General features: G+C 50.7%; 2 protein-coding genes across 7 annotated transcripts in view; both read left to right on the top strand.

Moving 5' to 3' along the window:
• Window positions 1–1,267, top strand: part of SEZ6 (seizure related 6 homolog) — a 62,180-nt gene extending 60,913 nt beyond the window's left edge. Inside the window, exon 17 of one of the 2 annotated variants that reach the window (XM_060268451.2) lies at window positions 128–1,267. In XM_060268451.2, the coding sequence (XP_060124434.2) occupies window positions 128–160 (33 nt within the window). In that variant the 3' untranslated portion in view covers window positions 161–1,267. The remainder of the gene's footprint in view (window positions 1–127) is intronic. The other variant, XM_088658255.1, reaches the window with a different exon arrangement.
• A 7,616-nt stretch (window positions 1,268–8,883) lies between these two features.
• Window positions 8,884–21,079, top strand: part of PHF12 (PHD finger protein 12) — a 31,248-nt gene continuing 19,052 nt past the window's right edge. For 4 of the 5 annotated variants that reach the window (XM_060268446.2, XM_060268449.2, XM_060268447.2 and 1 more), the window contains exons 1-2: window positions 8,884–9,094; window positions 9,230–9,615. In XM_060268446.2, coding sequence (XP_060124429.2) covers window positions 9,029–9,094; window positions 9,230–9,615 — 452 coding nt within the window. In that variant the 5' untranslated portion in view covers window positions 8,884–9,028. The remainder of the gene's footprint in view (window positions 9,095–9,229; window positions 9,616–21,079) is intronic. The other variant, XM_088658254.1, reaches the window with a different exon arrangement.

Raw genomic sequence — 21,079 nt, forward strand, 5'->3', positions numbered from 1 at the left:
CCCCACAGCCCTTCCCCACAGACCAGGGGTCCCACTTCCTTAAGCTTCAGCCGAGGGGACGGTGTGGGGCAGGGTGGGTGGGTGGCCTGCCTTGGTGCCATCAATCCAAGTGCCCAACCCTTTGCAGGCTTTTTTCTCTCCAGGAGGTCCGGGAGTATGAAGTCTCCATCTAGGGCAGGCGCCACTCTCGAGGGGGGAGCTGGAGGGGCAGGCCCTGCTCCCGGAACCACCACCGTGGCCGCCCTACGATGATCTGCTGCGCTCCCTTCGACGACTGACCGACTCCGTGGCTGGCTGACCCACACCCAGAAGGACTTGTAAATACCTCCTGCCCTGCCCTCCAGACAGACCTACAGAGAGAGAGAGAGGAACATCAGGGTCCTGTGTGAGCTGGCAGACGGCGTACTTTCTCTCTGTGTCCTTCCCCCTTCCCTGATTCCCAGGCTTCCCTACCCTCAGAGCCTAGCGCTGGAAGAGGGGCAAAATCTATGCTCCCTGCAGAGTGCTGCACCCCCAAACATCCTGCCACCAACTAGCCTGCATTGGATGCCACCCCCTCCTCAACACCACTTTCTCGAACCTCCCTGCCTCATTCTTAGCTACAACCATGGTTTACTGGAGGCGGCTCCACAGCCACGGTTTACTGGCAGTGACTCCACTACCATAGTTTACTGGAGGTGGCTCCACTACCATAATCTACTGGAGGCGGCTCCACAGCCATGGTTTACTGGAGGGGGTTCCAAAGCCATGGTTTACTGGAGATGCTATCACATCCTTGGTTTACTGGAGGCGGCTCCACAGCCACGGTTTACTGGCAGTGACTCCACTACCATAGTTTACTGGAGGTGGCTTCACTACCATAATCTACTGGAGGCGGCTCCGCAGCCATGGTTTACTGGAGGGGGTTCCAAAAAGCCATGGTTTACTGGAGATGCTATCACATCCTTGGTTTACTGGAGGTGGCTACGTGGCCATTGAAGCCCTCACTTCGTTCGGATGCCAAAAATTCCAAGCCTGGGCTTCAGGTGCGTCTCTCGCCTCCTCTTCCCTTCCACCTCCACAGACTGGTGTTTGCACCATTCAGCGGGCATTTTCCTGCCCCTTTCTTGCAGGAACTGCGGAGCCAACCTCTTGCCTCTGGTCCTAGCCTACCCTTTTGGCCCCAGGCCCTGAGGTTACCAAAAGTGAAAAATGAAAAGCCCCCAAACAGTAGGACCAGCAACTCAAGGTTCAAAACATCACACAGGAATTTTACAAGGACTTTTTTTTTAAAAAAAAAAAAAGAACGTAACATGAATAAGGGAGGGAGATGTTTAACACCCACCAACCCCTTCTTGTGAGTCTTCCCTTTTGGGGGGCAGACGGGGAGACTGAGCAAGTGAGGCAAAGACCAGGCATCCCCAAACTGCGGCCCTCCGGATGTTTTGGCCTACAGCTCCCATGATCCCTAGCTAACAGGGCCAGTGGTCGGGGAAGATGGGAATTGTAGTCCAAAACATCTGGAGGGTCGAAGTTTGGGGGTGCCTGGCATAGACTCTGCCTCCCACGTTGCCCTCTAAGGAGGCCCTACAGGAAGTGTGGGGAGCTTTGCTTCCCATATGTTGCTGAACTACAATTCCCTTAATCCCTGGCCATTAGCCATGCTTGCAGGTGGGAGTTATAGTTTGGCAGCGCTTTGGGGAGGAGAAGCAAAGGTTTCCCAGAAGCCTGGTTATGGGTCACTGGGGAGGAGGGTGGGCTGGAAGGCTGGAACAGAGCCTAGGTAGGTGGCAAAGGGGTCTGGCTGCACAAGGAGAAAGTCAGTTTATTCTAGATGGAGGTGAAATTGGACTCTGGGTGCCCCTACACAACTCACGCGTTTTGAACCGAAAACACAACAGCAGCCCTTCGAAAATTCAAACGTCTCGGAATTTTGCAAGGCTGTTCCGCCAGATGAGTAATGGGTGCAAGAAATATAGATATACACACATGGGCATAGTCCACATGCTAGCTGCCAGGGCATATATAGGAGGAAAGATAACGTGCAAATGGGCATTGTATCGAGTTGAGGGAGGGGTGCTTTGTTGAGCTATTTGCGGGAGGCAAAATGGCATATCCAAATGCGGCTACCGGAGGCTGCTGTGCTGAAACGCTGATGAATTTTCACGGGGACTTTAAAGGGGGGGATCCACAAGCTGCCGTGGAAATGTGGAGAACTGGGTTAGGGTAAAGAGGTGAGTCTTTAGCAGTCGCCGACAGCTGCCTAAGGAAGGTGCCAGGTGCACTTCTGCGGGGAGGGAGTCCCTTGCACAGCTGAGGGGCCACCACAGAGAAGGCCCTCTTGCCCCAAGCCACCACCGCCACCCACAAGCCTCTGAGGGTGAAGGAGCCACCCAGATCTCAGCACCCAAGGGGGTCTGTGGGCTAAGGAGGCAGACTTTCAGCGACTCGGGGGCAGGAGTCATTTAGGGCTTTAAAGACCAACGTGAGAACTGTGAATTGGGCCCAGAAATGAACTGCCAACCAGTGCAGATGTTTTGAAAGAAGGGTTGCCCTCCGGCTGGGAAACGGTTCTCCTCCTGTGTTGCATAAATCCGGAAGGAAGATACCCTCTCTTTTTTTTGGCCCAAGGGGGAAGATCCTTACCTGTCCCAATGGGTGAATATTGACAGGCAAGGAGCCCACCTGTCAGTCCTATGGTGCAGGTGATTGACAGGTGGTTTGCCCCACCCACCTATCAAAAGCCCCTATTACAGCGCTCCCAGGGTCTCGCAGGCCCCGACTCCTACTCTTCCTTACACCTGCATCACATGTGATCACAACAAACGGAAGAGAAGGGGGGGGGCTTGTTTTTGCAGACTTGCCAAACTGGGAGGGTTATCAAGCATCCAGAGCGAACCACCACACACAGCTCACACACGCAGCTTCATTACACATTATATACGCTGGAACATTCAGGACAAGGTTAAACTGTGGAACTCCCTCCCACTGGAAGTAGTGATGGCCACCAACCTGGATGGCTTTCAGAGAGGATTGGACAAATTCATGGAGGAGGAGAGGGCTATTGAAGGCTACTAGCCCCTTGCCAAGTCCAGCAAGTCAGCACAAAGTATCCCTCGGCTGCCACGGTATTCCTTCCTGCAGGAGTGTTTGTGCTCATTCCGCTTCCCCACCAAACACAGCATCGCATAAGCCCAGAGTCCAATTATTTCCCCCTTCTGCATGGGAAACCTGGATATTGCACACGCCCACGCACACTTATTTCACAGCACAAGGCACCAGTCCTCGTCGAGTTCTGCTGCTGGCATGGCGCTTTTATGTATTTAATTAGAATTTCATTTATTTTAATTTATTATAGCCGTGATACCTACATTGCAGGGGGTTGAACTAGATGATCCTTGGGACCCCCCCCCCAACTCTATGAGTCTACGTGCAACATATATATAGATGCAGCATAAAAGGAAAGAGGGACGGGGAAGGATGAGGAAAGGAAAACTACCTGGGCACAAGCGTTTTGAATGTGGCTAACGCACCTTCCGTTTGCACAGCCAGCTCACCCTTCCCTTCCTACCCTCTTACTTGCGGGGAGCGGGGGGGGGGTAATAGCAGGGAGTTGCCAGTCTCCACCCCACATCCCTGATGCATTTTCTGCCAAGCTGGCTCAATTCTTCTGGAAACTGGTGGGGAGGGGGGGGACATTATGTCAACCTTGGGTTCTGGGCCAGCATTAGTACTCTGGGATATGGGGCAGCCCCTTGGCTTCTGTCTGTAGCGACTACCCTCCAAGGCGAGCCTAGGTGGTGGGTTTGGGGGGGGAGGCCCCCTCCCAGAGCCCCTCCTCGCCTTCCCTCGTCTGCTTAGCCAACCAGGTAGGTCTGGACCCCTTCTCTATGAGAAGCGGCCTCTCCAGGTGGGCTCTTGGGGGCGAGAGGGTGGACTAGGTATCTGTTTGGGGAGGAGGGGTCTTGTCTCGCTCCCCTCGCCCTAGCCATGCGGGAAGATTTTTACCTGTAGAGTGTAAAATAGAGTAAAATTCTCAGTTGTTCAGCCTGTTTTTGGGGGTGGGGAGGGGAAACAGGGGTGGGGGGGTTGAGGGGAAAGAACCGACCTTTTGGATTGTTTAATGAATAAAACTGGTGTTTTGGAAGAATCCGATGTGCTGTGATTGAATTGCGTCCTACAGGCCTGGCGCCAGCAGCCGGCCATCTCTAGCGTTGCAGTTGGGGTAAATGAAGATTACGAGAGGACAGAGGTGTTGCTGTTCACACACACACACACCCCTGCTAAAACGTACCCCACCCATGGCAGCTGAAAAAATAGTTGTGCTATCTGCAGTTGTTGAGGGTGGGCAGCCCTGGTGTTCTTGGAAGAGCCTTTCTTGGGGGTGAGGGGTGTCAGTGCTAGTTCCATATTAAGCAGAGGGTTCCAGATAAAATACCTTCATCTTCTAATTCCCAGTTGGTTTACTTTTTATTTCATAAAATCTATACACCGCTGAATTGCAAAAAACAAAACAAAATCGGTTTACAGAAAACAAAACTATCACTAAGAAATATTGTTGTTGCTGTTTAGTCGTTTAGTCGTGTCCGACTCTTCGTGACCCATGGACTAGAGCACGCCAGGCACTCCTGTCTTGCACTGCCTCCCGCAGTTTGGTCAGACTCATGTTCGTAGCTTCGAGAACACTGTCCAACCATCTCGTCCTCTGACGTCCCCTTCTCCTTGTGCCCTCCATCTTTCCCAACATCAAGGTCTTTTCCAAAGATTCTTCTCTTCTCATGAGGTGGCCAAAGTATTGGAGCCTCAGCTTCAGGATCTGTCCTTCCAGGGAGCACTCAGGGTTGATATCCTTCAGAATGGAGAGGTTTGATCTTCTTGCAGTCCATGGGACTCTCAAGAGTCTCCTCCAGCACCATAATTCAAAAGCATCAATTCTTCGGCAATCAGCCTTCTTTATGGTCCAGCTCTCACTTCCATACATCACTACTGGGAAAACCATAGCTTTAACTATACGGACCTTTGTAGGCAAGGTGATGTCTCTGCTTTTTAAGATGCTGTCTAGGTTTGTCGTTGCTTTTCTCCCAAGAAGCAGGCGTCTTTTAATTTCATGACTGCTGTCATCATCTGCAGTGATCAAGGAGCCCAAGAAAGTAAAATCTCCCACTGCCTCCATTTCTTCCCCTTCTATTTGCCAGGAGGTGATGGGACCAGTGGCCATGATCTGGGTTTTTTTGATGTTGAGCTTCAGGCCATATTTTGCGCTCTCCTCTTTAATTCCTCCTCGCTTTCTGCCATCAAGGTTGTGTCATCTGCATATCTGAGGTTGTTGATAGCTCATAGCTTCTCTGAGTTATTCAAGCCCCTTCGCCACGACAAGGCATTGATCCATGAAGGGGTAAGAAATATTAAACGCAATAATTTGAGACTTTTGAAAAGACTAAAAAAAACCATCCGCTTTCCAAACCTCTGGGTAGGCCTGCCTAAGGAAAAATGTTTTTAGCAGGAGCTGAAGAGAGTGCAAGGAAGGAACCTGCTCGGTGTCAATAGGCAGGGAGTTCCAAAGTTCCACTCACAAAATTGAGCTTGTACAAAATGAGGAACGGTTTCCACAGATCGAAGCAGCCAAGTGGGTGCATATGAGCCAAGGCAGTGTACTTCCCATAAAAACAAAGCTTTTCTACGGGATCCTTCCCCATGGAATCTATAGCCATGTCTACCCAATACAATTAAAGCACTATGATAGCACTTCCCCCAATGAATTCTGGGAGCTGTAGTCTGTTCAGAGTGCTGAGAGCTGTAAGGAGACCTACACTGACTGGCAGGAGCAATCTGGAGAATGGACCCCTGCAGAAGCCCCTGCCCCAGGAGGAAGCCCATGTCCTGCTATTCATCCTCCTCGCTTCAGCGTGCCTGGACACAGCCTTTCTGCCAAGGCACCCAAAGTAGTTTTCAGTTTCGAAATGCTAAAATAGATAAATGGTACAAGATCATAGTTAAAGCTATGGTTTTCCCAGTAGTGATGTATGGAAGTGAGAGCTGGACCATAAAGAAGGCTGATCGCCGAAGAATGGATGCTTTTGAATTATGGTGCTGGAGGAGACTCTTGAGAGTCCCATGGACTGCCAGAAGATCAAACCTATCCATTCTGAAGGAAATCAGCCCTGAGTGCTCCCAGATGATTTGAACCCTGGCCTTTTCCCCAGGCCCTGGTCTGACACCCAAGCCACTACCCCACGCGGGCTCTCACATGCACCAAACCTAAGCATTTAGGAACACGGAAAACACAAGGTGCTTTGGTTTCAAGAGAACTGGAACTTCAAGGAAACCAACTGAGGTGCACAGAGAATGACAGATCTAGCTGAAAGGCAACACAACAGATTATTATTATTATTATTATTATTTATTCAATTTGTATACTGCCCTATACCCACAGGTCTCCCGGCTGTTTGCAGCATAAAATCACAATATAAAAACACTAAATACATCATAAAAATCAAAACGAGAACAATCCATCATCTTTCAAACAGCCTCATTACAATAAGCACCATTGCCCACAGCGTGTTTACTTACCCTGGTGTAAAAAAGGCTTGTATAAAAGCCATTTTGCTTATGCGAACAAATTAAGGAATAAAACAATAATCACAATTGATTGCCTCGAATCTATTCAACTGTCAAGATAAAGATCAGATCTGCACTGATTGGTGCAATGCAGCCCTAATTATTACTATTACTATTGTATACGGTAATTGTAATACTTAGGGCTGCATTGCTCTGGTCCATGGGGTCACGAAGAGTCGGACAAGACTAAACGACTGAACAACCACATTGTCTAATTATGAGAACATTGTACAACTATGAGATAATCTATAATCTAGGAAGGTTGCATACTCATAGAAAGGGGTGTGTTTGTGAGAGAACGTGTGTGTAACTATCTGGAAGCGACCCTTTGCAGTTCTGAGCACTGTGGTGTAAGATATTTATCTATGGCATTTATATCCCCCTTTTCTTCTCCGAGGAGCTCAAGCTGGCATACATAGTTCTCTCCCTCTCCAATCAGCCCCCACAACAACTCTGTGAGGTGGGTTAAACTGGGGCAGTGACTGGCCCTCGATTCAAAAACATGAGGACTAGAATCTTAACTTTATTTTTAGAGGAAGGGCCGTAGCTCAGGGCAGGGGAAGAGCATCTCCTTTGCAGGCAGGTCTCAAGTTCAATCCCCAGGGGCATCTCCAGGTGTAGGAAAGGTCCTCATAAGGGGCAGCATAAGGCAGATTCCCATGTTCCTGTCCGTTCGCCCTTGGGTGCTTGGCAGGTGGCCAGGCGAGAGAGGGGCAGGGGAGCAGGGGTTGGGGGAATTCGCGTGCTGGAGGACTAGGGCCTGGGTTCAAATCCCTACTCGGCCATGAAACGCACTGAGTGACCTTGAGCCTCTTAGGCGAAACTACCTCGCAGGGTTGTTGTGGGGATTAAATGAGGAGAGGTAGAGAACCACGTGCACGCCACCTGGGACGGCCTCCTACATGCCTACCAGATATACTAGGATTCCCGGGTCAATCAAGCCATAACTTTCTATTATCTCTTAATGAGGATCTTTTGCAACTCCCGCGAGAGGACTTAAAAACAAAGCTTCAAAAAGAACCGCGAAATCCGGGCTGCGGACAAAAGAACTGAGCCTCGCTGTACCCACCTCTCGGCAAAGGAGGCAGGACCCCGCCCACTTGCAGAGCGCTCCTTCCAACGCGCACGCGCAATCTCAGCCCGCCGCTTTCGGCCCTTTGTGCGCACGCGTTAGAAGTGGCGGCGATCGCGCCCGTCAGGTAGTCCATGTTGTGCGTATGCGCGAGAGCGGTCGTCTGAGCTTGACCGCCGCTGCGTCGAAACAAGGGGGGGGGGGAAGAGGCGGAACTGCGGCTGCGTTGAAAGAGCAACTAGTGTACTGTATTCCTTTTCTAGAAACCGCTGCGTACGATCTGTTTCATAATTGTTAGAAAAAGGTTGCTTCATTTGATTTCGTGAAGTTCAACACTGTAAACAGAGGGAAGAAAGCGGTTATTGAGCGTGCGCAGAAAGCAGAGTGCAAAAAAACCACCCAGGACTGAGTACGCATGCGTAGAAAGGGTAAAACAAGAGCTAGATTGCGCATGCGTTGAAAGGAAACGTATTTAGCACTAGGCATGCGTACAAAAAGGAAACACGGAGCAAGGTTGCACACGCGCAGAAAAAAACCGGAGGGATATGGAGCGAGGACTACGCATGCGTACGAAAGGGAGCGGGGACAGTGCGTGTTTAGAAATGGAGAACCGATTGCCTATCGGTAAAAAAAAGGGGGAGCGAGAACTACGCATGTGCAGGAAAAGAAGGGGGAAACTGCGCGTGCGCAAAGGACGGGCTGTCGAACGCCTGAAAAGAGAGGGAGATAAATAAATAAATAAGGGCATCCAAAGTGTCGTTCACCCCCCCAACCACCATTCCCTGCGTCTGCGCAGATAGCACCCTCCTCCGCGCGCATGCTCCTGGGGCGTCGGGGAGGGCGCTGTGCGCCTGCGCGACGAGCGCTGTGGCTACGGCGGCAGCGGCGACTACGGCGGCGGGGCCCTGCGAGTGAGGAGGCGGCGGCGGCGCCCGTCAGATCCTGCTCGCCTTTTCCCTCAGGAGCCGGCGGCGAGGAGCAAGAGGAGGAGCCCGAGGAGGCAACGGCGGCGGCGGGAGCAGCGCCGGCCCCGCCCCCTGTCATGGCAGCCGTCCCCTCAGCCTTCCCGGGGCCGCTCCGGGCAGCAGCAGCGCTGGCGGCGGAGGCAGCGGCGGCGGCGGCCAGGCCCGTCGGGTAGGAGGCCGCGGGACGAGGCCCAGCAGGGCAGCAGCGATACCGGAGACCCGGCGCCAGGAGCAGGAGGCGGCAGCAACGGAGGGGACGAAGGGCGGCCTGTCAGCGACCGGGAGGCGCCGGAGGAGCAGCGCCAGGGGCGGCGGCGGCGCTCCCTTCCCCCGCCCCGGTTCCCGCCCGCCCTCCGCCGGGGCCGCCGCCGGCCCTGCGCGGCGCCGCTGTTGGATGTGGGAGAGGATGGAGGCCAAGACGGTGGTCTACGACCTGGACACGTCCGGGGGGCTGATGGAGGTGAGCGGAGGGGGAGGGCGCGCGGGCGGCGGCGGCGGGAGGGCCCCCTCCTCCTCCTCCTCGGCCCCCTCTTGCTCCCCCTCCTCCGGTCTCCATCCCGCTCACCCCTTTCTTCCTCTTTCCTTGACATGGCAGCAAATCCAGGCGCTACTGGCGCCTCCCCGGAGCGACGACGGCGCCGGCGCGGGAGGCAGCGAGAAGCGGAGCCGCCGGCCGGACCGCAGCGGGGACCACCACCAGCACCATCACCACCCGCAGCACCATCACCACCAGCAGCACCACGCGTCGCCGCACCGCCACCACCACCCGGCGCACCACCAGCAGCACCAGCACCACCCCTCGCACGGCGGAGACCGGCAGCAGCAGCAGCAGCACCACCCGCCGCACCAGCACCACCACTCGGGCCAGCAACAGCGCCGGAGCGGCCGCGCCACCAACCACGACAGCTGCGACAGCTGCAAGGAAGGCGGCGACCTGCTCTGCTGCGACCACTGCCCGGCCGCCTTTCACCTCCAATGCTGGTGAGAGACAGAGAGGAGGGGAGAAAAACGCGCGCCTCCGAATTGGAGTCACTCCGGGTCCTCCTTCCACCCATCCCCGCCTTCGCATCCCTTGCCCTTCCTGCCATCCGTTTGCATGCGATCTTCCCTGCAAACCCCGCTTACTTTTCTTTCCTTTTTTTGCCGATCCGGAGTCATTCCAAATCTCCCTTCCCTCCACCTCCCGTAGTATCCATGCCCTGCTGTTTCTTGCCGATTTCGGAGTCTCCTCCTTTTCTCCTCCTCTGCGCCAATTCGGGGTCGCTCCGGCTTGCCGCGTCCTCCGCGCTCCGCTTTCTCCCCGCCCCCGCGGAAAGGTCCCGTTATAATCTCTCGCGCGGCGCTGCTGCTGGCTGTTTCTCTCTGTGTTTTGCGCGGGCGGAAACTCGTCGGGCCCGACCGGCTACTGTTGTTGTTGCTGCTGGGTGGTAGTGTTTTTTTCCCTCCCCGCCGGCCACAGGCGACGCGCTCCGGCGCTCCGCCCTCGCTGACTCGCTCGCTGGCGGCTTTCTTTTTTTCTCCCAGCCGGGCCCCGCTTTGCTCCTGACAACATGGCGACCTGCCTGAAATTGTTGCATTTTATTCCCAGCGCCATTTTGCCCATCTGGTCTCCTCTGGTGCCGCCGCCGTCCCTCCCCCGCCCCGCCCCCTTTGCATGCCGCGATCGGTGCTCGAGCCCCCTTCCCCCGGCCGATCGCTCGCTCGCTCCCTCCGCCTGGCTCCAACCCGGCCTTTTGGGCGATCGCTGCCTTGCAGCAGAGAGAGGAGGGGGGGCAGGCTACCAAGGCCACCCTGGAGAGGGCAGGACTCCGTGCCTGCTGCAGGTCCGTGCAAGCTTCCTCCCGAGGAAACTGGCACGGGGGGCACTCAGGATCGGGCTCCTCCCTCCCTCCGCATCTTTTGTTGATTTGCCAAATTGTTGGGATGCTTGTGGAGAGAGCTCGTTTGCAGGTTTCCGGAGCCCATTGTTCCAGCCCTGGGGAGCCTCTCCGTGTTCTCAGTCGCAACTAGGCCTGAGCCCTTGGTAATTCAGGCCCAGGGAAATACGGTGTGTTTGTGGTCTGATTGGTTAGCTGTTAACTTCTGGGCTAGCATGTTCAGGCCCTGAGGAGCTTGCCACAGACAAGCTCTCCTTTATTTTTATTCTCTCTCCCCCTCTTGTATAAGGAAAGGGAAGTGGGTGTCCATAAAAGGAAGCTGGTCTTATTGGCCACACTCTTCTGCGTGCTTCAGGATCTCAGTTGTTGGCAAAACCTTGAAGGCGCTTGGGGAAACACAGAGGCTGGCAAAGGGGAATCCTTAACTCTTGCTGCGTTTTGCTTTTTTCGTTTGTTTTAATGGTTCGTTGCTAGAACTGAATTAGTTGCCTGGTTCTGTATTGTGGGGGGCTCCTGTCTATATACACAATCTTGACTTGGTGATCAAGGAGGGGGAGAAAGCTGTGAGGTTCATAAGCGAATGTGGCAAAAGTTACTGAGCTCCTAAAATAGGGGGAAGCCATGCCCTTATCCAGACTGGAGGTTTCTGGGGGAGCGTCTGAGTTTGTTGCCCTGGTATCCCCACCCTTCAACTGGGAGGGAAGGGAGAAAGGCATCTTGGGACAAATTCTCCTGTTTATTCTGCTGATAGGCTACTTTGATTGAGGAAGACAGTTCTACAATTACGGTAATAGCAGCGATGTGGTTCTTCATTGGAATATTCTCTCTCTCTCTCTCTCTCTCACACACACACACACACACACACACCCCGTCAACAGAGCAGAGGCGGCCTTCCTGTTGGTGAACTGAGACTGGTTTGCCCTGTGCTTTTGCGTGTGCATCAGCCATTTTGCCTCCTGGCAAGCAAGATGCTTGAGGCTTTGCATCTATGTCTGTCTCCATCATGGTCACTTCACTAGGGATGGTTAAAGACTGCTGTGAGCTTCCCCTGCTGAAAGTGTGTGGCTCTTACACTGAATTGGGGGTGGGTACGGCCATCTTTATCATTTGCTTTTGTTTATTCCCCTCCCCCCCCCGATTTTATACACTTCCATATGCGCTGGATTTTATGCAGTTTGTCTGGTATATGTTTTACTTTGATACTCCTTTCTGTGGCGTTAAACTCCCTGCATTCATGGGTATTGAGCCTGTTTCCCTCCGTGCTCAGATGCAAATGGATTTGTTGCATTTCCTGGCTTTCAAGTTCAAGCGAACATTTGTGCATTTAAAGCACTGGAAATAACTGAGCCATTGCCATTGAATCCCACAGTTCATTTTGGGTATCCTCTTGTAGCAAAGAGCAGTGGGCAGCTGGACTTCAGAACCTTACCCAAATTTGGAAGGGGCAGGAGAGAGAGAGAAGTGCAGTAATGGGTTTGGGGAAAGTATGTTCTCTCTAACTAGCCAAAATTTGAGGTCATTTTAATTCTACCCTCACCCACTCCTTCAAAAATAAATAATTTTAAGGGGGAACTAGACATCATGGTGAGACTGGGAGGGGCTTTGAGTGTTTCTGTAGCCTGGGAGGACGGGGTAATTCCCCTCTCCAGTTCCAAGCTCAGGATGATGTCTGTGGCTGATTTCCAGAAAAAGAAGAAAGAGACCAGGATGAGCAAACTTGTGGACTCTTGGTGGAAGGGAGGGGATAGCCGTACCATCTGGAAAATGAGGGCATAAGTGTTTTGCTTTGTCTCAGAGTCTGTCTTGCCCCTTACGCAAAATATATGGCATTTGAACACAACCTTTGCCAAGCTGGTGCCTTCTGGCATCGCCAGGATGACTGTGGCTGATGGGAGCTGTAGTCCAAAACATCTGGAGGGCACCAGGTTGTCAAAGGCAGCTCTAAGCATTAGGAGTGCCCGTGGGAGAGAGATGGGGGCTGTCTGTCATTCTTTGCTCTTTCCAGCTGGAGTTGAGCTGCTCTCCCATTGTGATTTCACTCAGATGGGCTGTGGGGTCTGGCTTGTCCTCTGTGGTGTAATTTGTACCAGAAGGGTTACAGTTGGGAATGAGCTCTGACGCCGATAGTTTTCCCTTCGGCTCAGACTGTTCTGCTTGTGTTAGGTACTCAAAACTTTCTATGCAAAAATGTCAGGAGACTGCAGTGAGCTGCTTAGTGCACTGAATGTTTTGCCTTTTTTATCTTCACAATAACCCTGTGAGGTAGACCAGGATGAAAAAGAGAGGGAACCCAGTTTGTTTTGTGGTTCTTGGAAATCTGAAGCAAAGACTTTCCCACATCTCCATCCCATCTGCTTTGCATTCACTCCACTCTTAGCTCAAGCAGGTTAAAATACTCTCTTATATATTGAGAGCATTCTGCTGCTGCTGCTGCTGTTGTTTAATCTTAAGCTTTTTGTGCATGCCTGGGCCAGCCTGCTTGCAAATACGTAGCTAGTGGGGCCTAGTAAACGGTGCAGTACATGCATGCTTTTGTGGCCTTCTCAGGTGAACTGCATCTGGAGGTACAAGTAGCATATATAAAAAATACCTAGTAGGAGCTGTTTATCTGGAACTTTATTTTGTTCCCCCCACTCAAACCTTTGCTTATACACATCTAGTCTCCTTTTTCCCACTTAAATCATCTCTCTCTCTCTCTCTCTCTCTCTCTCTCACACACACACACACACACACACACACACTCACACACACACACCTCCTTTCCCTCCCTGTGCTCCCAAGTGAATTTATAATCCTGCGGTGGAGCTCAGCTCACCAAAGGCCACCTCCCCCTCATGACCACCGCTGAGGAATTACAAGAATGTCGGTGAAGTGAAGGTGGTTTTCTGTGTAAAACAGGTAACTAGCAAACAAATAAATCAGTGGCAGTTGCAGAATGCGGGGCAGGTGAGCTGGCTTTTCTCCAGGATGTAAAAGCCTCCTCCGAACTTAGTGAGCCATGCTATCCATCTGGGTCAAATCCCATTTATAGCTTCCTGTTTGGCTCTCAAGTAAGGATCGCTATAGCAATGCAAGGCGTATGGTGAAAGTGAATATTGTGTAAGATAATTTAAATGGTCGTGCCCAGGTTCCTCCCCCACCAACTTAAATGTGCCTCCATTCCAGATTATTTCTGTGATTCTGTCTCCTTTCTGGGGACTGCTTGCTATCTTCTCAGGTTACTGCTTTGAGGGCACTGGATCAGCCTCCTCAGCCTGGTTTTTTGACTCAGCGCCTCAATATAGGGCTGTCGTTTTTAAAGAGCTAGAGTGAGCTTCTCTTAAAATGAAGACCTGGCAAAGCAACTGCAGAGTCCAGCCTGCTCTTATTTATTTATTTTTGTGCCATCTGCAGTGGTTTGAAATAGCATAACTTATTTCCTTGCCTCACACGGACTCCTTGCCTCCCTAGGGTAGCCTTTGGGTGTTCATTGCCTTCATGTGAGTTCATTGCCTCTCTCTTTACTGTTCACTCTGCCTGTCTCCATTCCATTCTTTATAGAAACATGGAAGAAGGAATTCGCTTCCTCCTGTCGTCACATAGAAGCAGTCTTGACAGGTTTATTAATACTTTATGATTCTGATTTGTTTTTGTTTTTTAACCTGTCATTTGGCCCTAGGAACATAGAAAGCTGCCTTATGCTGAGCCATTGGTCCATCTATCTAGCTCATCATTGTCTACACCAGGGGCGGGGAGCCTCCATCCCACAGGCCTAATCCTGCTCGCCAGGCCTCTGCACTTGGCCCATCAAGCCATTTCAAGCAAGCCACAGTTGCTTGCCTTACACCTGACATCATATCGTCTGGTTATCAGGCATCTGGGAAGTGCTGCCCAGGGGACTTTGACAAGTGTCAGTCACCTGATGCCATTACGATGTCAGGTGATTGATAGGTGGGTTGCCCTGCAGGGGAAGATAAGGATCTGGCCTATCAGGCCAGAAAGGTTTCCCACCCCTAGTGTGCACTGACCGGCAGTGCCTGTCTTCTGATTTCCCAGCCCTACCTAATACCAAAGAAGATTAGAGAAATGCATGGAGGAGAGGGCTATGATGCCTAACAGGCACGATGGCTCTGCTCTGCCGCCTTGGTTGGAGGCAGCAATGGTTCTGAATACCAGTTGCTGGAAACAGCAGGAGAGGCGAGTGTTGTTGTGCTCCAGTTGTGCTTGTGGGCTTCCCATTGGGGCATCTGGCTGGCAACTGTTTGTGAGCATAGGATGCATTGGCCTGATCCAGCGGACTTGCCTGAATATTATTGCCACCCTCCTCCTCCTCCTCCTCCTTCTCCTCTCAGTGTTTCAAATGTGTAGTGTGACACACAGGGCATTGCTCCAGGTGTGTATAGGGAAAAGCATTTCCCAAATGGTTTTCTGGTGCCTGCTTGAGGCTCTTCAGCGTGCAGATTCCTTTAAAATCAGCGGCTGTCAGCTAATGGCTCCTTATGGTTTTCAGCTTGCTAGGAGGGGCTGTATACTTGGTTGTGGAGCAAATATTCGGCTCCTGGATTGTGACAGCAGGTGTTGGGAAGGTTCTCTGCCAGAGACCCTGGAGAGCAGGAGCCCGTCAGAATAGACAGTTCTGGACTGAATGGACCTGTGGTAGGTAGAAGCTTTGCATCTTCAATTTCCCTCTTTGTTAACACCAGTAATATATATGGCAAGTGCACTGGGAGGGGGGGGTTGTGTCTTTGAAGCTGGAAGCGGTTGGCTGGGCTGCCTAATGTCACAGCTTGTTGTGGCAGGCAGGAGGGTCCCTGGCCAAGCCAGTCAGATTCCTTGGCAGGCGCTGAGTGAGTGAGCTGTTAGAATCCCAGGAAAAGGGCAAGCCTGGCTGGAGGGCCCATAGAGAAACAAAGGGGGCAGAGGGGAGGCTGAAGGAAGTAGAAAGATCTGGGAAGGCTTCTGTGATTGGCTTCTGGTGATGGTAATAGGGGAGCCTTTGGAAAGGAGACGTTGTGCATAGGAGTTATGGGTGGCAGGAAATGCACATTGATTTCATGTAATGAACCAAGTCTCTGGTTTCACAGTCTCTATATCATTCCTATCAGTGATGTTGCATTTTCTCCTACGGTGATCAAGCCTTCATTCAGAATCATTACTGCAAAGAGCCAGCTATTAGTTATACTGTACACACACAGCATTAAAGGGAACAGTTTTGAACAAGGATAACCTTCTGGGTTCACAGTAACGTCTGCTGTTATATCACCTTAGAGAGAGTTTCATCAAGTATCTTTTTCAAATGCAGCTTTTTCCCTTTCACATACTCTGTTATATCATCAATGTAAGTTATAAAAAGAATACTCCACCCTTTCTTCATAAATGAGCTCTGCACATCAATTAACAACACAGCCAGAAGCAATATAAAACAAAATAGATAATCAGAAAAGAAGAAGCAGTACGGGCAACACAGAAAGAAATTACTGTAATAACAATCTCAAGCTTTGCCAATTTCAAAACGTATTGGAAAATGCCAGGATTCACACCTGAAGGCAATATAGTATTGGAGCTAGGCAAGTCTCCCTTTGGGGGGGGCATTCCACAGAGCTAGTGTCACCTCTGAAAAGACCCTGCTCCTGGTAAATTCATGCCAGAAATCAGCAGACGAGGGCACCTAGAGCAGCCCCTCTTTGTTAAATGTCAGGACTGTGTTGCAGGGCAGAGTGTTTTTCCCAGCAGCTAGGCCCCAAGCCGTTTAGGTCTTTATAAGCAAGGAGCAGCACTTGGAATTGAGTCTGGTAACAAAGCAACAACCAGTGCAGCTCACATCATTTCTAGAGTCATGTGCTCCTGAACATCCAATCGCAGCCAGTATCTGGTGCCTGCATTTTGCACCAGCTGAATGTTTGCAGACTCTTCAAGGGCAGCCCAGGTAAAGAGTGTGCTACAGTAATGAAGCCTGGAAATTTACTTGGCCATGAACAGACTCGGCTGGTGATGGTCATCGCCATGACTATTGAGTGACGCCTTCCGTTTCTCCTTCCCGTGATGGTTTTCAGTGAAGCAAGTTGACATATTCAGCTGGTCATTGATCAAGAGATGTGTGGGCCATTTATTGATTGCAGACAGTGTGTGCAAAAGTGAAGTGCTTTCGTGGGCAAACTGAGCGAAGTTATTCTACGTGAATGTTACAGAAGCAAGCTCCCTTCTCTGAAGTTTGCTGTGGGAAAGGAGAAGAGCCATGTTTGAAAACTGCCTTTGTTTACTTCATTTTGTGGGTTCTGTTCCCATAGTTGGAGTGGATCCTATCATACTTGAAGTCCTTGGAGGTCTAACTGATTAAATCAGTCCAAGGCAGGTGAAAGACCAAGAATTCTGGAGCTTCCAGAAGTCATAAACTCTGGTTTAAAAAAGAATAAGTAAGGGTGAGTTTTGACCCTTGTTTATGGGCTGTGGGGGAAAGGAATCAAACAGACTGAGAGCTGCATCATTTAGCTGCAGCTAAAAGCAAAACGTGTAACTTCAGAAGCCTTGTATAGAAGCGGAACTTAGCACAAAAGGGCCCTGTCTGAGGCTGGGCAATTGGATAAGCAACCAGGTCGGTCTGTTGGCGCCGGCATTGCATCTTGGGCCTCTGGAAGCGAGTGGTTGCAATTAAGAATCCAGGCTCATTGTAACTTGAACCGGGTTTTCTTTGCCCTCGGCCGCCTTCTTTGGGGGGCGGGGGCAGAGGAGTCCACCGTGCCTGGTGCTTTGTTGGACGTCCTCTTGCAGCTCTCAAGAGCCCCCTTTTCCTCACAAGCTCCCCCCAAAATTAGTCCAAAGCATGTACAGGCACATGTCAGGGAACAGTCTCTGAGGCGCGGCTGGCGTCCAGCGGTAAAGCACATGATCTGCCTATTGAGCAGAGGTGGAGGGTGTGTGGGCCCCTCCCTGCACATGTTACTGGACTACAACTCCACAATCATTCCTGGCCATTGGCCGTGCTGGCTACGGGGAGATGGAGGCTAGTAGCCCCTGGAAGAGCCACAGGTTCTCCAATATTGCTACCGGTAATAGGCTGAGCTCCCTATACCCGCAGTTAAAGGATCTCAGCTGACAAAGATCTCAGCGTGGAAGCCCCCAAAGAGCTGCTTCTGTGCAGGGCACCCCATATTGTGTTAGGTGAGTTGTCTGTCTCATTTGGTGTTGGGAACCTAGGAAGCTGCCTTACGCTGAATCAGACCCATGGCCCATCTAGCTCAGAATTGTCTTCAGTCTGGGAGCATCTCTCCAGGGTTTCAAGCACGGGAACTTTCACCAGCACTACCTGGAGAGCTGTCGGGGATTGAAACAGAGATACGAAAGCTAGGAGCTAAATGGCACCTTAAACCTATGGGCGCAGGAATGTCTAGGAGCACTTTTTATAACAAGACTACAAAGCTGAAAATGAATGAACTGCAGCTAAAATACTATGTTCATTTTTCACGTGGTCTAGTCCTTCCCCTGTCCGCCCACCCCTAATATTCCACTCTGCAGTTTTAATCTGAAATCCTAGGCGCAGTACTGCACCCAGAGCTCAGAAACTGCTTGCACTAATGAAATTCCCTGTCACAAAATGCGCCTAGAACAATGAGAGTTTCGAACACTGCTTCTGCACACAAAGCAAATACTGCGCTGCTGAGCTATGGCACTTCTCCAAGTTTAATATAGTCCCTTAGCCCATAGGAGCTGGGCTGGTGAGCATCATGGCTGTGATGGACACCATTCAGAATGCAGACTGCTCCATTTACGCCGTGGTCCTCTGTTATAACCCGCCCAGTGTAGAATAACGGAAGCCTTCAGGGAAGAGACAGCAATAGCCCCCAAGAAGATTTTTGTGAGAATTTAACGATGGCAAAAAAAAGGAGGACACAAACTGAGGTTGGCAGGCTCCCCGACCACAAAGACCAAACTGGGCTTGGCAAAAGGTTCAATTAATTCAGAGCATATAACAACACTTTTTTGTTCTGGGCCTGAGGATGCTGGGTCCCAGGGTGGAAGCCTCCCTTGAGCAGCAGCAGAGTTTTGCCACGTTGAGCTCTTGGCTTGGCTGTGTGGATTTCTCTGGAGTGGAGGCTCTGGAATCTCTGCTCTTGACTTGGTAACTTGGCACGGCCAGCACAGCACAGCCACTTTTGCTTCCTGCCGAAGATCCTCTGTGCTGCCCATGGGCCGATTCCTCTGTGGCAAACAGGCCTGTCGCAGATCCGAGGGCAGAATGGGACGGCCTGCTTGGAACCTATGGCTTGTAGGGCTTGGGCTGGAGCAACTATGGATGGATGTTTGGGGCGGGGTGTATGATACTCTGTGTGTGTGTGTTTGCTTGCTGTGCTGTGCAAATAGTTCTTGTTGGTAAAAGGTTTGCCAAAGGAGGTGCCAGGAGAGGAAACATTGGACTTCCCAGGAAGCATCCAGCACACATTAATCATGCCATTTTTAAAAAAGAATGCAAATCTTCCAGCTGCAGATTGGAAGTCAGGTATCCTGCACTGCCCCTTTCCCACCTGTTGAGAGTGAACTGGAAATTGCTGGGGTAGGGGTATGTGTGTGAAGCCTGCAGCCCCCTCCCTCCCTACAAAAGCACAACAGTACTTCCTGGATTGCCTGGCAGGTGACATCCTGCTGTGCTCTGGTTGCAAAGCAGGCGCTTACCGGTAGTATTGGGCAGCTCTTTCAGGAACTCTTTTGTGTCCAGCCAGGAAGAGGAAAGGCTTGCTTCCTGGGAAGTGAAAAAGGCGGCCTAGCAGTACGAAGAACCACCCAGCTTGGTTGGATCGCCCTGGGGGATTCTGTGCCTTACTTGAAAGCAGGCCGGAGGCAAGAGAGAGGGGGGGGGGCACATCGTTAGTAAATGCCAGGGTACTGGCAGCATGAAACCCAGGGTAGCTGGTAGCATGCTTGGTTGTTAGGTAGTGGTTTGTTGTGGGAAGGTATCTGATGTACCGGCCTTCTTGTTTTCAGTGTGCTTCTGAAAGGTTTGTGGTTTTTTAGTCCGCACAGGCAGCAATGGCATATTGCATTTCATTTAAATATTGCCTTTCCTTCCCCCCCCCCCTTCCAGAGTATCGGTTTGCAGCCTATATTTAGTCTTTGGAGGGTGGCCATATTATCAGAGGAGGTGAAACACAGCCACCCTTGCTAGCTTTCAGGAATGCCTCGGCCAGTTAGGCCAGAGGGGCAAAGGTGTGCGGGCAGGCCAGGTTAAGTCAAGCTGCTGCTAATTACCAGCACTGGGATTCCCCTGAGATGAGGCAGAGGGATAAGGTTGTTTTCTGCATGGAGGCCTTCTTGAAGAGCTGAACTTTGAGAAGACCGAACTGCTTGGCCTCCTTGCAAGAACGTCTTGTCAGCTGCATTTGATTTCCAGTGGTGTCCCCCTTTCTTTCTTTCTTTCTTTCTTTCTTTCTTTCTTTCTTTCTTTCTTTCTTTCTTTCTTTCTTCTTTCTTTTGCTCCAGGGACCACTTTGAAGCTTTTGCAAGCCCTGACTCCAGCACACCATAATTGTGGCATTGTTCTTAAAAGGGCAGGTGGATTTTTCAGGGACCAAAGAGGAGAGGCAGTAGGTCTCACAACTGCTGCTTCCTCCTCCCTTGGCTCCCCACCCCCCTGTGCCGGCAGGATCCTGACAAAGAGCACCACTGTGTGGAGGGAAGGGAGCCGTTTCCTGATCATTAATCTGCTTCTCGGAAAAAGATGTGCCTTCTCCATTTCTCTGGTCACAGCCAGCAGCAGCAGGGAACTGCAGCTTGGAAAAATGTCTGCCAGCGGAACTGGCGGAGTGGCTGTGTTTTGATGGTGGCTGCTTCGCGGTAGGGATCGATTGTGGACAGTTTAGCTTGCCTGCAGGTGTTTTCTTTTTTTTTTTTTTTAATTATATTTTTTATTAAACATTTTATCAACACACATACAGAACACAAATACAAAAAGTAAACATCAAAATACAGAAATACAAAAATACAAAAATACAACAAAAAAAATATATCATCTCTAATCCATTTTAATATTCATTGTCCTCTGGCTTCCCCAATTCCCTACTATCTGATTTTCTTTTTTATAAACTTCTGTAGCAGTTTCTAAATCATCCTTCTTACCCATCATATAGTCTCTTTAACACTTCAAAAATTTCATCTTTATATCATTTATCATATTTTCTCCCTTTCAATCTTCTATTATTTCCCTATTGCCTTAACTTCTTTATTTTCCTGGATGTTCAAAATCTAGTTTTCAAATTCATACCCTATGTATATTTTAAATTTCTTCCAATCTTTTAAAACTTTGTCATTTGTTTGGTCCCGGAGTCTTCCTGTCAATTCTGCCAATTCCATATAATCCATCATTTTCATTTGCCATTCCTGCCTCGAAGGCAGTTCCTCTTTTTTCCAATATTGTGCTATTAAGATCCTAGCGGCTGTGGTGGCATACATAAACAAATTAACATCGTCCTTGGGGATTTCTTCCCCAATTATTCCAAGCAAAAAGGCTTCCGGTTTTTTCAAAAATGTGTTTTTAAACATCTTTTTCAACTCATTATAAATCATTTCCCAGAAGCCTTTTATCTTAGGGCATGTCCACC

This window comes from Zootoca vivipara, chromosome 14 (genome assembly GCF_965207765.1).
Source record: "Zootoca vivipara chromosome 14, rZooViv2.hap1.1, whole genome shotgun sequence".
NCBI lineage: Eukaryota > Metazoa > Chordata > Lepidosauria > Squamata > Lacertidae > Zootoca > Zootoca vivipara.